The sequence below is a fragment of the Nematolebias whitei genome, chromosome 23 (genome assembly GCF_014905685.2).
Source record: "Nematolebias whitei isolate Nwh7 chromosome 23, NemWhi1, whole genome shotgun sequence".
In the NCBI taxonomy this organism is placed as follows: domain Eukaryota; kingdom Metazoa; phylum Chordata; class Actinopteri; order Cyprinodontiformes; family Rivulidae; genus Nematolebias; species Nematolebias whitei.
In genome coordinates this window covers 4,370,043-4,385,714 of record NC_056520.1, presented here as the reverse complement: position 1 = coordinate 4,385,714, position 15,672 = coordinate 4,370,043, and the positions used below count along the sequence as shown (strand labels likewise).

At 42.2% G+C, this 15,672-nt stretch overlaps 1 protein-coding gene across 1 annotated transcript; it reads right to left on the bottom strand.

Moving 5' to 3' along the window:
- Nucleotides 1-590: 590 nt before the first annotated feature.
- Nucleotides 591-15,467, bottom strand: stradb (STE20 related adaptor beta). The gene is made up of 11 exons (XM_037696505.1): nt 15,263-15,467; nt 12,153-12,233; nt 10,333-10,435; nt 10,100-10,221; nt 8,730-8,838; nt 8,513-8,636; nt 8,249-8,420; nt 5,077-5,181; nt 4,741-4,997; nt 4,609-4,651; nt 591-740 (listed from the first exon to the last, which is right to left on the bottom strand). Exons 1-11 carry the CDS (start codon nt 15,272-15,274, stop codon nt 591-593), a joined length of 1,278 nt encoding a protein of 425 aa, XP_037552433.1. The 5' UTR covers nt 15,275-15,467.
- Between the last annotated feature and the right edge of the window lie 205 nt (nt 15,468-15,672).

Below are 15,672 nucleotides of genomic sequence, written 5' to 3'. Positions count from 1 at the left end.
ACACCCAAAGTTATACATAGATCATTTTAAAGCATTTAAGATGGATAATAAAAAAATAATAATAATTATACGAGTTTGAAAAAGTTGTAGCTCATTTTGCAGGTTTGTTTGACAGCTGTCTTTGGACTAACTAAAACTTATGTCACACTAAAATGTAAGGAAATATTGGGATTTATTAAAAAAAAAAAAAAAAAAAAAAAAAATCAAAAAACATGCAAATTGAATAACCAAGGACCAAACAATGACCCTTGAGGAACGCCAAAAGTGAAAGGGGCTGCAGAGGAGGAACATTAGAAGGAATCGCATTTTTAAGCCATTAAGTGGATTTTTCCTTTAAGTAGTGTTTGATTCTTAGTCAGTCTGCGTTTTGTTTAATTTTTTTAATTTTTTTTATGACTGTGTGATCGAAGCAGCTTCTTTGATCCAGCACCTTCACATTTGGCTCATTCAAAAACCTTCAGGTAAAAAAATATAAAACTACTTTTAAAATAAAAGGCTCAGAGTTGGTTTTATGATATTATAAAATAAATAAAAGCACAGTAGAGTTTGGCCTCGCTTTTATGGGATTGTCTTTGTGTTTAGATTGCTACTTAGAAGTCCCACGCGACCTCTGCTGCGTCGGTGCCGACTGATGACGGAGAGTGACACGGTGGACTCGATACGTGGGGGTCCTTGGGACTTGAGAGCGGCACTGCTGGGTACACGAGGCTGAGGAAGGAGTCTCTGGTGTGCCTCTTCACCTGGAACAGAGCACAAAGATTCATCGCAGATGAGATCGGAGGCAACAGACTTTGTCAAGTCTAGGCTAATGGCTAGCCAAAGGAGTGATGGATGTTAGGTCACGCACATTTAATAAACAGTGTCACACAAAAGTGTAGAGGTTCAATATTAGCAAATGTAGCATTCTTTCACAGCAGTACGTCACTTTTGATTAAACTTTGGCTGAAAAACAATTAAAAAATGTCATTTGTTTGGCTAGCAACTAGCCAAGCTGTGATTCATGTCACAGCTGGTAAATTAAAATAAATTATAACTATGTGAGAGTTTGTGGCATGTTTCCTCACTTTGTAAGAATTTTTATAAAGTAGTCACATGATTGAGGTCCGTTTTTCTTCCATACGCTACTTGGCATACAACTTCTTCAGCAATTTTTGTTCCATTTCAACAGTTCATCTATCAAAACGTTCAGCTCATTCAGAACATTTGTGCTGTGACTTTCGGCAGTGCACCAGTTTTCGGTGGAGAACCATGGCCTGAGACTTAAGAGGAACTGACTCTCGTTCCAGCCGCTTCAGACTTAGCTGTGAACCGCCACACTGAACACTGGACGCCAAAAATAACACATCATTCGCATAAAGCAGAGATGAGACCCTGAGGTTTCCAACCCAGACACCCTCCTCTCCTCGACTGTGTCTTGAGATCCTGTCCATGAACACCACAAGCAAAATCGGAAACGAGGTATAGCCCAGGCGGAGTCCGATCTGAACTGGGAAGAGGCTCGATTTTGTGCCAAGAATGCGAACACAGCTCCTGCTTTGGGTATACAGGGAGCAGACAGCCTTTAAGAGGAACCCAGGCGCTACTCCTGCAGCACCCCCTACAGAATGTCCAGGAACACTGTCATAAGCCTTCTCCAGGTCCACAAAACATGTAGACTGGAGAAGTAAACTCCCATGACCCCCTTATCAATTCTGCAAGGCTGAAGATCTGGTCCACTGTTTCACCGCCAGGACAGAATCCACGCTACTTCTCCTCAAGCCAAGGCTCGACAATCGGTCAAAGCCTCCCTTCCAACACCCTGGAATAAACTTTCCCCAGAGAGGGCAACAAGTATGATCTCACAATAGTTGGAACACACTCTGAGTCCCCTTTTAAAAAAAAATATGAACCATGATCTCCGTCTGCCACTTCACAGGAGTTGTCTCAGTTCTCCATGAAACATTGAAGAGATGTGCAACCATGACACCCCCACAGAGTCTTCGGCATCACGGGGCGAATCACATCCATCCCTGGCTCCCTGCCACTGAGGAGCTTTTTGACTACCTCAGTAACCTCTGCCATGGTAATGAACTCATCTTCCCATGAATCTTCAGACTTTCTCATCGAAGGTGGACATGGTGGGTAACTTAAGGAGATCCTCGAAATGCTCCTTCCATCGCTCAATAATATCCTCAATCCAGCCTGGGAAGGGGTCCGCTTTCCTTTTCTGACTCGTTGGTTTGCTAGAACCTCCTCAAAACCAACTGAAAGTCCTTCTCCAAAGCCTCCATTAATTCCTCCCCCTTTCTGGCCACCCTGTACCTGTCAGCTGCTTCGGGAGTCCTCTGGGACTGCCAAGTCCTGAAGATCTCCTTCAGCTTGACGGCCTTCATCACTGCTGGTTTCCACCAGTGTGTCCTTTGGTTGCCACTCTGACAGGCACCAATGGGCTTCAGGTGCACAGCTCTTGGAAGCCACATCTGCAAAAGGGGCCTTTAAACATGGCCCATTCGGATTCCATGCCCCCGATCTCCCCCGGGACACGTGAAAACTCTCTCGGAGGTGTGAGTTGAAGGTCAAACAGCCAGGAGGTTCCACCCAGTTCACCCTCACTATGTGTTTGGGTTTGCTAGGCCTGTCCAGTAGCCTCAACCAACACCAGATCAAACTGAACACGAGGTGGTGATCAGTTGCGGTGTCCAAACGTTTTTATATGTGGGCCAAAATTATCCAGATGAAAGGACTGGTGGGCCAAAAAAATGTGAATTTAACTTTCAACATGAACAATATTTTGGAGAAAGGACAAAAGTTTACTAATTCTGGTGGAGAAAGAGTTTTAAATTGTTGTATATCCAAAATATTAAAAGCCTCATAAACACTAAAAGGATTTGATTTATTTCATTTGTTGGGTCTATGTTTGTTGTTTTCTTGTGTTTGGAAGGTTAATTTTAGTCTGTTCGCAGCAACAAAAGCTTAATTTGAATAAGTGCCCTTTTAAAAGGGGGTCGATCAGCCTTTATGACCATGGACGACCCAAAAGGCTGATAGAAGTTCTGAAAAATGGTCCAGCTGTCAGTCGCTACAATAGATTCATGGAAGGTTTGATAACGTTGATCAACTCGTATGTAGATGATACCATGTTATATTAATTTTAAAATGTCCAATTTCCCTCTTATTTTATCAGCTGCAATATTTAGACAAGTTTTATGAATCATCAAGTTAAATCAACTCGTATGTAGATGATACCACGTTATATTAATTTAAAAATGTTTAATTACAATACCGTTTACCATACCATACCATTTTATTTATAGAGCACTTAAAACAGCGACAAGGTCAACCAAAGTGCTGTACAGACAAAACAACAGGTAACACACAAAGCAAAATACAAAATGACGTAAATCAGAATATAGACATAAAAACGATGCAGATAATGACGACTAACCTGTGTGGAGCGTACAGGATCAAAACACAGATCATCTGGTGTTGAAAGCTACTGAATAGTAGTGGATTTTTAAACGAGACTTGAAAATCGAGAAGGAGGAGGCCTGTCTGACAAGCAGCGGCAACTCGTTCCAAAGTCTTGGTCCTGCTACAGAGAAGGCCCTGTCACCTCTGCGCTTAAGATGAGTTCCTGGAACTGTGAGGAGCAACTGGTCTGCTGACCTCAGGGAACGTGGTGGGGCATACGGTTGTAGCAGATCAGAGAGATGAGGGGGGGACTGTTCAGTGATTTGTAGACATACATGAGTATTTTGAACTGGATTCGAAAGTGAACTGGTAACCAGTGCAGTGAGGCCAAAACTGGTGTAATGTGCTCTCTTTTGCCTGTACTGGTAAAAAATCGGGCTGCTGCATTCTGGACCAGTTGTAGTCGTGCAATGGAGGTCTGACTGATACCAAACAGGAGTGAATTGCAGTAATCAAGCCTAGATGTAATGAATGCATGTATTACTGTCTCCAGGTTATTTCTGGACAATAGGGGCTTCAGTTTAGACAGCCGCCTCAGCTGGAAGAAACATGACTTAACAATCATGTTTACGTGACTGTTAAGTTTCAGGGAAGGGTCCATTATCACTCCCAGATTAGTGACTCTTTGTTTTAAACCTGAACATTATATAAAAAAGGATTAGCAATAAATTTGCAGAAAGTCTGCATCGACATCTTAAGCCTGCTAGACAAAATGATACCGTTCTTAAACTGTAGTTGTGGGTAGGCCTGTCACGATAACAAATTTTGCTGAGCGATTAAATGTATCAGAAATTATTGCGATAAACGATAATATTGTATGAAATTTGACAATAATTAGTAATTATTGTCATTTTCATTTACCATGTGATTAATTGATTTATTGTTTATCTTGACAGGCCTAGTTGTGGGCCGGACAAATTCACTCCAAGGGCCGCAAATGGCCCCTGGGCCACACTTTGGACACCGGTGGTCTAAGACATGGGGCCACAGGTCCGACAACACGATTACAAAATCAGTCATGAACCTTTGGCCTAAGCTGACCTGGTACGTGACAATAAATAAAGAGAAACAGGAAAACATCTGTGCATTCACACTGCGTTTTCAAAGGAAATGCGTTTTTTTTCTAGTTAGGTCTGATGCCCTTATTTTGAAACCTACCTGCTTGAAGAAGGCGTGGCTCAGCAGTTCAGATGCCGACGGTCTACGCAGAACAAAAACAGCTTTACGCGTTTACATTTTGCACAAATACATTCACGTTGGAGTGTACCGTACTTGAACAGCTGCACCGACCTGCGCTCAGGCTGCTGCTGCAGACACAGCTGCACCAGGTTGTGCAGCGTGGCCGAGTGGTTTTTAGGTCCGGGGCTCTGAGGTCGGTCAGAGGGGGGCACCACGGCGCTGTGCGTCAGACTGCTCGCCGCCACGCTCTCCCCGATGCCGGAGTCCACGCCGGACCGCGACACTTTCAGACCGCCCAGCTCTCCTAGCGGGAAGGGAGCCACGTCCAGCAGGCAGCAGTGGGAGCCGCGCAGCTTCTGCAGCAACATCTGGACGAGACGGGTCACAAATTGTGCACTTACTGGAACACGAGCGCACGTTCTCTTAGTTCATGGTAGATGCAGGTACCTGAGTGGGTGGCATGTCCTGGAAGGGCACCCTGCCACTGACCAGCTCACAGGCTACGATCCCCAGGCTGTAGATGTCTGACTTCACTCCATAACCGTGCAGGTCCTACTGAGAGCACACAAACACTCTGTTGTGACACTTCCACAAAATATTCATTTTCATTTGTTTAACAGAGTGACGACATTTTTCCTTTGTCCATTAGCAAAATATCTTGTGAACTACTGAAATTAGCAGAAACGAGAGAAATCGCTTTTCCTGTGAATACAGTGCAAATGCTTATTGCTGAAGAACTTGCTGTAGTGAACTTAATCTGGTGTCACGACTAAGCCTAAGGTCAAAACCCTTGACCTTAAGAACCTTGTGGGACAGAAACTGTCATTTCATTGATTTGAATCCAGAGATACAGGTTCACCCATCCTGAGACTCTCTTTCTCAGATTGATATCCAAGTGTAAGAACACTCTCTTTTTATTATCATTACTATTTTACAAATGTTGATAATCAAAGTGTCTTAGTTCAAACCATTTTAGATGTTGCAGTGAACTAATCAATTTTATTAACTGTGTAATGATTTTTAATTCTCATGCAAAGTTAGAATTCATGTTGAGGTCTATTACAGATTTTTATGCATTTTCTGACTTCTGCCTTTGAATGAGCAAGTGTACGTTTCCAGGGTCAGGAGTGAAGCAGACATGCGTTGGAACAACTGTCCTGTTTATATCCTCTCAGACATCAACAGGGGGTTTTGGCACCTGTTTCTTAAACTCGCCAAAACAAAACTCTCTCTGTCTGTGAGAACATTTCTGATCTTTCCATAACAATTCTTGCTGCATTCTAACCTTTTACGTCACAAAACACACCCCGTCTGGTCGGTTCTGGCCAATGGGAGACTCCCGTATGAACCGGGAAACAGCTCTTTAAAATGTCGGTACTTCCTGGTCTACTCAGTTCTGTCGGTGCTGTGAGGGTTCTACTCGGTTCGGTTGAGTTCAGTTCTGTTCAGTTCTGTGCGGAGAAGCCCAGTTCTGGGAGCCGGGAAGATCCTGACATGACAACAGAGCTCTTCCGAGTTTCATGGGATTATAACATTTTTCACTGAGGTGAGCTGTGGGAAAACAGAGTCTCGCCATTACTCCGGATGAGTAACAGCATCCTACGGAGACGCTGAAGGGTGCGTTAAACGGAATCTCGCCTGAGACATCTCCAGGTAAAAGAGTCGATTTCACCACCTAAGTGTACTGTAAGGAGAAGCTGAAGAAAGCCCGGAGAGTGCCGTTCTGTTCACACTCCCTCAAACACCATCTTTTACTCTTCTTTAAACTTCTTTCCCATCTTTAAACTCCTCTCTCAAGTAGAAATTCTTCCAGATATTTAGAAATGTCTGTGTAAAGTGCTCATCCACATCCGTGTGGGTAAAAGATCATAGTTGTACAGTTTTCATAAATGTCTGTGGTGAAGCAACGGAAAAATCATGGCCGTATGATTTTTCCTGATTGATTGCTTATGTTGTTATTTTCATAATTTGCCAAATTAATGTAAATGTTTGATGTTAAACTTTGATTCTGTAAATAAATGACCGCATTCATTTTGATGGGTCAAATATAAATGACGTCTCACGTTTGCATTTCATTAAATTCAATGCACGTTTTATTCAGTTCAGAAAAATGAGGAATCCGCGTTAATTGATGAATATATCTGAGCGTCTGTTCATCTACATTGCTGAAAAACAGCTGAAGTCAGCTAAAAAAAATATGCTGAAATGTAGCTGAAATGGAAGAACAAGCCTAAATTAGCAGAAGAAAGTAGAAAGAACATGTATTTGTTGAATTAGTTTTAAATAAGCAAAAATTAGCACAACAATTAGGAAATTAGCTTAAAAAAAAGGGCAAAAAAGTAGCTGAAAAGGTGGAAAGATGGTTAAACTATAAGAAAGACGTGGAAGGAGCTGAAAGGAGTTGAAAAATGTGGAATTAGCTGAAAAAGCTAAATTAGCATAAAACAACTAAACAGTAGCTGAAATAACTGAAACTAGCAAAAATAAGTTGAAAGGAGCATAACAAGCTGAAATTAGAAGAAATAAGTTACTTACGCTGAAAGAAGCAGAAATGTGCACAAAAAGTGGAAATTATTTGAAAAAAGCTGAATTTTTTTTTTTTTTTAAAAGCTGAAAAAGTTAGCTGAAAAAGTGTAACAAGCTTAAATTAGCATAAGAAAGCAAAAAAAAAAAACATGTGCGCCCAATTGGGCTGAAAGAAGAAGAAATTAGCACAAAAAGTGGAAATTAGCTGAAAAAAGCTGAAATTAGCACAAAAAACCCAGCTGAAAAGTAGCTAAAAAAAGCAAAAAGAAGCATTAATTACTAGAAGGAAGTGGAGAGAGCACATTTTTGCTGAATTAGGCTAAAAAATGTTGAAATGAGTGCAAAAAATGTGGAATTAGCTTAAAAAGCTATAATTAGCATAAAAACAGTTAAATAGTAGCTGAAATAGTAGAAAAAGCTGAAAATGTATAACAAGTTGAAATTAGCAGAAAGAAGTTAGAAGAAGCACAAAAATGTTGTAATTAGCAGAAATAATCTAAAAGGAGAACAAAACAGCTGAAATTAGCTGAAAGTAGCTGAAAAAAGTTTAAATTTGCAGAAGGAAGCTGAAAGAAGCTGAAGCAGAACAAAATGTGAAAGGAGCAGTAAAAGTTTGTAAACACATCTAAAGATCTGAAGGATGGAAAATGAACTCCGTTAATCTTCTGTGAGGGAAAAAAGTGTCAGAAAAGGCTAAATGTTTCAAAAAGCTAAAGTTGCACCAATATCAAAAGCCATAACAGGATTGTCCTGAAACAGCTGAATGTTTGGATTTACGATTTGTTGAAATAGCACAAAAACTGGAACAAGAAAGATGCTGAAAACCGTACGGAAGAAAACTGGATCGCAGTAGAGAATGAGAGTCACCCCAACACATACCTGGCAACCTCCTCTGTGTGTTACAACATAACTCACAAACCACTGGTTGGATTTCAATACATTTCTCAAACAGTAATCAATGGATGTTCACTACAACTGATGGACTATTAAAGCCAAGCCAGTTCAAGATGGCTGCCACATACGATGGGATGACATGAAAGGTGGAAGCGAGTGATATGCAAAGGTCTATCAATTTGATCTAGTGGATCCTGACCTGCCGCAGAAGTTCGGGGCTGAGCCACGGCAGCAGCGCCGGGCTGTGGTGGGGCATGTCGAACACGGCCCTCAGCCTCTTCCCATCACGCATCATACTGTAAACACTGTGAAGTCCTGACAGGTAGACCTGCCCCTCCCCTGACAGCAGGATGTGACTGGCCTTTACCCCCCTGAAAGACAAACATACGGGGAAAACTCAAGACATTTGGATAAAAAAAACCACAAATCCCTTCTGGAATACGTCTAATTCAGGCCTTCTGACCGGTGAACGTAGCCCATCCAGTGCAAGTATTTCAACGCTTTCAAAACGCCGTGCAGCAAGTACGCTATCAGGGATTCACTCATCCCATCTGGGAAATACGTTCTCAGTAAGGCATCTGCAGAACCTGCCGGCAAAAAGAGAGACAAGAGGACCACTTAGTAGATCATTCTGACGTTTAACGTGGTTTGTTTAATGGATGAAAGTGACATAGACCAACCGTAAGCCATGAGCGGCGTGAGGACCCAGAGCTGGCAGCAGGAGCTAAAGACCAGGCAAGACGTCAGCAGGTTCGGGTGGCGGAAGAGCCGAGTGAGCAGAACCTCGTTCTAGAGTTTGAGATGTAAAGAACATTACTTACTCGCAAAAGTGCTTTTGGTGTTTTATATCCCCTTTCTTCCAGTAGGTGGATGGAAGTTTGTTCAAATAACTGAACCATTCCTCTAGTCTCTGAAGTCGAAACAATGAAAACAGCCAGTTATTGTTTAGAATTAGCCAATGACAAGGAACCGTTTTGTGATTTTGGAACCCTATACACTGTTGCCAGGTTTTCCTTTTGTGGCTACTTCCATAGAACTTTGTGGGTATTTGCAAGCGTAGAGGTCTTAGCTCATCAGTCTAACCAGAAATAAACTCTCAAAATGGTTTCCATGGTTTTAAGAGTGCTGGTCTGAGCTCAGGTGATTTGAACAGTCAGGCTAAGTTCTGAAGACATTTTAAGTCAGTAGTGTCCAATCCCAGTTGTCAAGGGACACTGTCCATCACGGTTTAGTTGTTTGTATTGATTCCGTAGTTGAAGTGGGTCTTCAGGGTGTCCTTAAATTGGATGGATGGATAATTCTAGTTGAAAGTTAATAGTAGCTAGCTAAAGTTTTTTTTTTAAGTAGCAATTTGCTAGCTATAACATAAAAGCTCCAAAAGCTAGCTAAATGCTAATGGTAACAAAATGCTAGCTCAAAGTACAAAACATGGCAAATGGCCATCTTTTCATTCATTCAACCTTTATTTATACATTGATCCTAAAACCTAAAAGTCCCAAAAAGCTAACTAAAACCTAAAGGTGGCTAAATTTAAGCTAAATGCTAAAAGAAACAAAATGCTAGCTAAAAGTTGAAAGTAGCAGAAACTTTGGGAAGTTTCTGTGAATAGTTACTTTTGAAAAGTATAAACGCTACAAAAACCAACACTTGTAGCATTCATCTCCAGAACATTTTGATATACAAACAGTTAATACGGCACAAAGTATGCAGCAGTAATTAGATGCCAACAATGTACAGATTTTTTAATTTTTTTTTTAGGAAAATAGTGTGAATGCTGACTCTTGTTTTCCCACAGTGAGGAGGAAAGTGGTTTTGAGGACCAGGATTGGACACTACTGCTTTAAGCACCTTGGATGATTTGTGTGTGTACAACCATGCCCCATTCCTCCCTGATTAAACATCAGCTGAGACAGTCTGTAGAATAGGACCTTGGTACTGTAGTCCTGTTATTTTCACCCCAGCATGTCAAAAACAAATAACTAGGACTTCACAAATCGTGTCAACTTGCACAAAGTGGAAAGTTGTGTCTCCTTTCGGTGTAAGAGCTCACCATGAGCTGCAGCAGCTCCTCTTCTGTGCACTCGTCCAGGTTGGTTTGTTTGGCGGCCACCAGCTGGCCTGTGGGGATGTGGCGTGCCATGTTCACCTGGCTCAGGTTATTGAAGCCCCTCCCTGTGACACAGTGACTTAGCATGAAGTAAAATCTCACCGCTGCTCTTGAAGGACTCTGGTAAACATATTGGATTCATTTCACGTGTTTTTGCTGGTAAATGCCAGACTCACCCAGCTCAGCCAGTAGCTGGTAGTGGGCTGACTCGGTTGACAGCCCTGTGATGTCATCACCACCGGCTGGCCCTTGTAGAGTGTATTCAGAACTGTCACAGCTCTGCAAGAATACACACAAACACATAGGATGCAGGCTAAAAGCAAAAAATAAGGCCTCTTATCATTAAAAGTTAAAAAAAGAAAAAGGTTCAGTAAATATTAAGGCTAATATTACGGTGGTTACATGTGGGCGCAAAGCTTGAAAACTTTAATATTTCATAGCATTTTCCTTTAATTCTATTTTAAAACTCTTTACACCACAGTCAGTTTTGAATGTTATGGTTATTCTGACATGAAGTGCCACAGGATGCACCGGAAATGCTACAGCTAGCTGCTGACGCTAGCAGAACTGACATTTACATATTTAACATTTATTTTTTAGACATTTATTTACATATATTAAATAATAATTCTCTTCAGCTGGGGGCAGCTGTGGCTGAGAGGCAAGAGCAGTCGTCCTCCAGTGGGAGAGTTTTCATTCATTCAACCTTTATTTAGACACGTTAATCCCAGTTGGGGGTTCGATTCCACCAGCAGTCACATGCTGAAGTGTCCTTGGGCAAGACGCTGAACCCCTCATTGCCTCTGGTGTGTGTCCCATCAGTGTATGAATGTGATAAAGCTCTGATTAGTCTTTGTAGAGATCTAGTAGAGGGCATGAATGGGTAAATGAGGACACAGATTGTGTAGTAAAGAGCTTAGAGTGTCTTCATAAGATAGAAAGGTGCTATACAAGTACAGTCCATTCAGCTGTGCCACCTACACATTAGTAACCCTGTGTGAACTGTGGTAAAGTGAGCCTCCACTCGGAACCGTGACGCTGCAGCTTTTTCAGTCTGCTTCCTTGAAACAAACCACGGGTCAGAGCTCGTTTAGCCGTGCTGAGCCTTATGAGAGGAGCAGAGAGGTGGCAACATTAATAAATCAGCAGTTATATTACTAAGACACGGTCCAGTCTCAGCTGTGGAGCCACTAAGGACCATGTCTTTAGCGGTGTGACAAGCTGCTGATTTCTTAATGCCGCCACCTCCCTCTGCTCCTCTCATAAGACTCAGCACGGCTAAACGAGCTCTGACCCGCGTGGTTTGTTTCAAGGAAGCAGACTGAAAAAGCTGCAGCGTCACGGTTCATACTCCACTCCGCTGTTTAAACGGTGAAAAAGATTCGTAGTTCTAGGACTGTTTTCAGCATCGTCTACAGAAATAATATTTCTGCCCCATATCTGGCAATCTAAATGCAAACTAGCTCCGAAAGAAAAAAACTGCTTTGTTTTTCCTCAGCAGCTAAGCTCCTCATATCTCCCGTCGTGTTTACCTGTTGTGCTAAACGTCTCCGCCCACCTCCCGCAGAATCAGGAAGAAGGGGAGAGCGGCTGGGTTTGTGTTCAAGGAGGGAGAAGGAGGAGGGCGAGTGGGAGAAAGAAGGCAGCAGGAGGATTTCCAAGTATAAAACTATATTGTTTTATATCGAGATAGTCTCAACTTATATTGCAAAAAAAAAAAAAAAATCTCGATATTTAAAAAATATCGAGATATCGCCCAGCTCTAGGCTTATAGTCCAGAAATTACGGTAGTCGTCGCTTTCCCACAGTTTTCTCTGCATCACCTTGAGGACGTGACCCTACTGGCACTTAAATATAAATAATTGCGCAATGATGAGTGTTAATCATGAAGTCCTGCATTAGGATTTAGAGGAATATCATGTGATAGGAATGAATAAATGAGAACTGCATGTGGAAGGATGTCTGTCCACATGCCGACAGCATCCGGGCTACTGACCAGAAACTGGTGGCTGAGGTCTTCATAATGTTCCTCTATGTCCATGGGCTGGACCTGAGCGTGGGATATGCAGGAACAGTCCTGGGGAGGTGGAGGACAAAGGTGAGACATGCCCTAACAGGACAAGGAGGTGGAGGAGGAGGAAGGGAGAGTTTGGGAAGTGAAGGGGAATGTGCCGCCTCATTGGAAAATGGTTAGAAGCATCAAAGACAAACCAGGGGAGCAACCACCAGGAGACATGGAGCGTGACGGCACCCGTAGGACATTTCATGCGTGAAGAATGCAAAGATCGTTAAAGTGATGGCAGACAACAGAGAGGGAGAGCTGAATGACTTCAAGCAGAGCCAAGAAGTGGATGTCAGGGATAGACAGATGCACATACGTATCCGATACGTTCCCATAATGAACAGAGAGTCATAGCATAAAGTAGGTAAAACGCTTTCATTTACAGGTATACATAATATCACATAATACAAATATATAGGTAAAGGGTTACCAAACAAAATCACATGTGAGAAAATACAATACTATGCATTCTGATATGGTACCGTGTACGATGCCGTCATATAAAACGGTACAACGCCTTTAGACGATCTGTTTTTGGACTCGACGGTGGTGTTAGGCAACATCAACCTCAAGATGAACAAGAACACATAGCATAAAGAAATTTGTTGCTCTTACCAAGCGCTACAATGTAACAAATCTTGATATGATGGAGTACACTACAAGACGAGCCGAGAGAATTGAAGCCAAAACAGTTGAAGCCGATTGCATTGAATAAAAGCGGATACAATAAAAGACAAGCCAATATAAAACAATTACAAGTTGATATAACGCGAGCCAATAAGATTTAAAACAAAGCTATTTAATTACAATATGAAATAGACTAGGGGTGCACCAGTTGCAGTTTTCTGGCTGATCACCAATCTCGAAAAGCCTGACCTGCCATTTCAGATCTTGTTCTACAAGCGACACAGTCAGGTGTTCCAAGGTCAAAATGCACCTTCAATTATCCAATCTTATTTTATTGAAAGACATACCCTTGAACAATATCCTAGAAACAATACAAACTTGTTTTAACAGGCCACGAGATAGTGCTCTGAAATATAAATGAAGTTTAGACAATTGTTGTTAAAACTACAAAAAAAAAATCTGTTTCTCGTGCAAGTACCGACCGATCTCCAATCACCCAAAATTAAGGAAATTGGTGCAACCTTAAAACAGACTGATACAATCCAACACAACTCAGGCTGATGCAACACATTCCAATACAATTCATCCATTTTCTTCTGCTTATCCGGGGTCGGGTCGCGAGGGTAGTAGCCTTGAGAAGCCGGGCCAGAATTTAGGGAGGCGAGCCGGTCCCAGGAACAGTGGAAAAGACCTCAAACACACGTCAAGCCGGAAATATCCGGCCTGCGCCGTGACAGTAGAAAAAGGGCATAAGTAGGGAGGCCCAGACTTCCCTCTCCCCAGTCATTTGGTCCAGCTCCTCCGGGGGATGAATCCCAAGGCGCTCCCAGACCAGCCGAGAAACATAGTCTCTCCAATGTGTCCTGGGTCTTCCTCTGGGTCTCCTCCCGGTGGGAGGTGCCCGGAACACCTCACCAGGAGGCGTCCAGGAGGCATCCTAACCAGACGCCCGAGCCACCTCATCTGGCTCCTCTCGACGTGGAGAAGCAGCGGCTCTACTCTGAGTCCCCCCCGGATGACCGAGCTTCTCACCCCGTCTCTAAGGGAGAGCCCAGACGCCCTGCGGAGAAAACTCGTTGAGCTAAAATGTTGCTGATCAATTTGAATTTATTATTATTTATTGATTATATTCAATTTAATTTTTCAGTATCAAATGGTCAAAAATGTTTAGTTTAAAAAAGGGTTGTTTTTTTGTTTCCAGGCAAATTGATGCACTTTGAGTTGTTTCTGTTACAGACTCAAAAAACAACGTTAATAAAGTTATTCTTTGTTGTAAGTTGATCTATATTCTTTTTCTTTTAATGTTAATAAGGACGCAATGTTAGGCAGAGGTGTACTTATAACAACTTTATAGACATACTTTTTAGTCGCGGCGGAGAGTTGGGGGGCATAACAGACAATAATTGAGAAGCACTGAGCTAAGCTAACAGGCCGACTTCGGCAAAAAACCTCCGTCTTGTCGAAGCTCCAAAATTCACGGTTGAATTTCGTGTAAAACGTCGGGTTTTCTCTGCAAAAAACAGGACGAGCGTCTGCCATTTTGAGAACTGAAAAAAAGGAAAGAGAGACAGCCCATGTCACGTCAAGAGGCCTCCCTCCCATTTCTCTTAGAGACACGCTGCTCGCTCCCTCACTATCCATCCTTCAGTTCAAACCTTCTTACACTGCCATCCAGTGGTCAAAAAAGGTACTACACAAAAATTAACCAACATTTCTTCTTAAATTTGACATCACTAATTATTATTATTTGACAATAATTACTAATTATTGTCAAATTTCAAGCAATCTGTTCTCGTGACGGGCCTAATTGTTTCTTGGATATTGTTCAAGGGTATGTTTTTCAGTAAAATAAAATTGGACAATTGAAGGTGCACTGTGATCTTACAACACCCGACAGCGTCGCTTATCGATCTGCCACCAGGCAGAGTTCTCGGCAACGCCCTCTGTTGCAGAGCGGAGATATGACACGCCGCAGGAGGAAGCTTTTCCTGCAGCTCTGGGCTGCACACAGGTGCTAAATAATTTTAAATAATTTATTTTAAAAATTATTCCATATGCGGCTCATCCATCTATCAGCCAATAGATAAAGATATTTAGATTACACAATTATAGATTATTATTATTATACAAAGATATTTGGCGGTAATGCGTGACACTGAACATGTGACCCGCAATGAGACAGAATTTCTTGCGATGGAGAAACATGAAAATATTGCACATTTGCATAAAAATAAATCCATAAAACTCACAAAAATATAAGTTGGAGATGGAGAATTGGAAAATATTAACTCGTTATTTAAAAAAAAATCTTATTTGTCCCGCACAATGAAAACAAGCACCCCTCACACTAAGGCATGGCGGTGGTCTGCAGTGATTGGTGATGTGAGTTGATTCACGTTTCTTAAAAACGAGCTTACCAAGAAAGACATGGGGTCCTTGTGGTGGGGGTGAAGTCGCAGATTTCACTCATCCGCTCAGAGGATGCAGGCTGTGATGGAGGGAGGACAGGTGGAGGAGGAGAAGCGCTTGACAACTTCCGTCCGATAATGGGCTCACCTGTCTTCGTCAGCTCACCTGGACCTCCGAGGAAACTGTTCACCTGAGGAGGCAATCAGGAGGCGTTTATCCGTGTAAGTATAACGGGATTAAACATTAGCTCACTAAAGCCATGTTTTTTTACGCTCTATTTTTTTTTAAGCTCTTCTTTTGTAACAAAACGACAGCGCCTCAACGTAAACAACTTAGGAACACAAAGGAAGGTCGGACATTTTAGAAGACGGGTTACTTCCGGCTCGGTCTCTGCTGCGACTTTGCGTGGACAGAAACG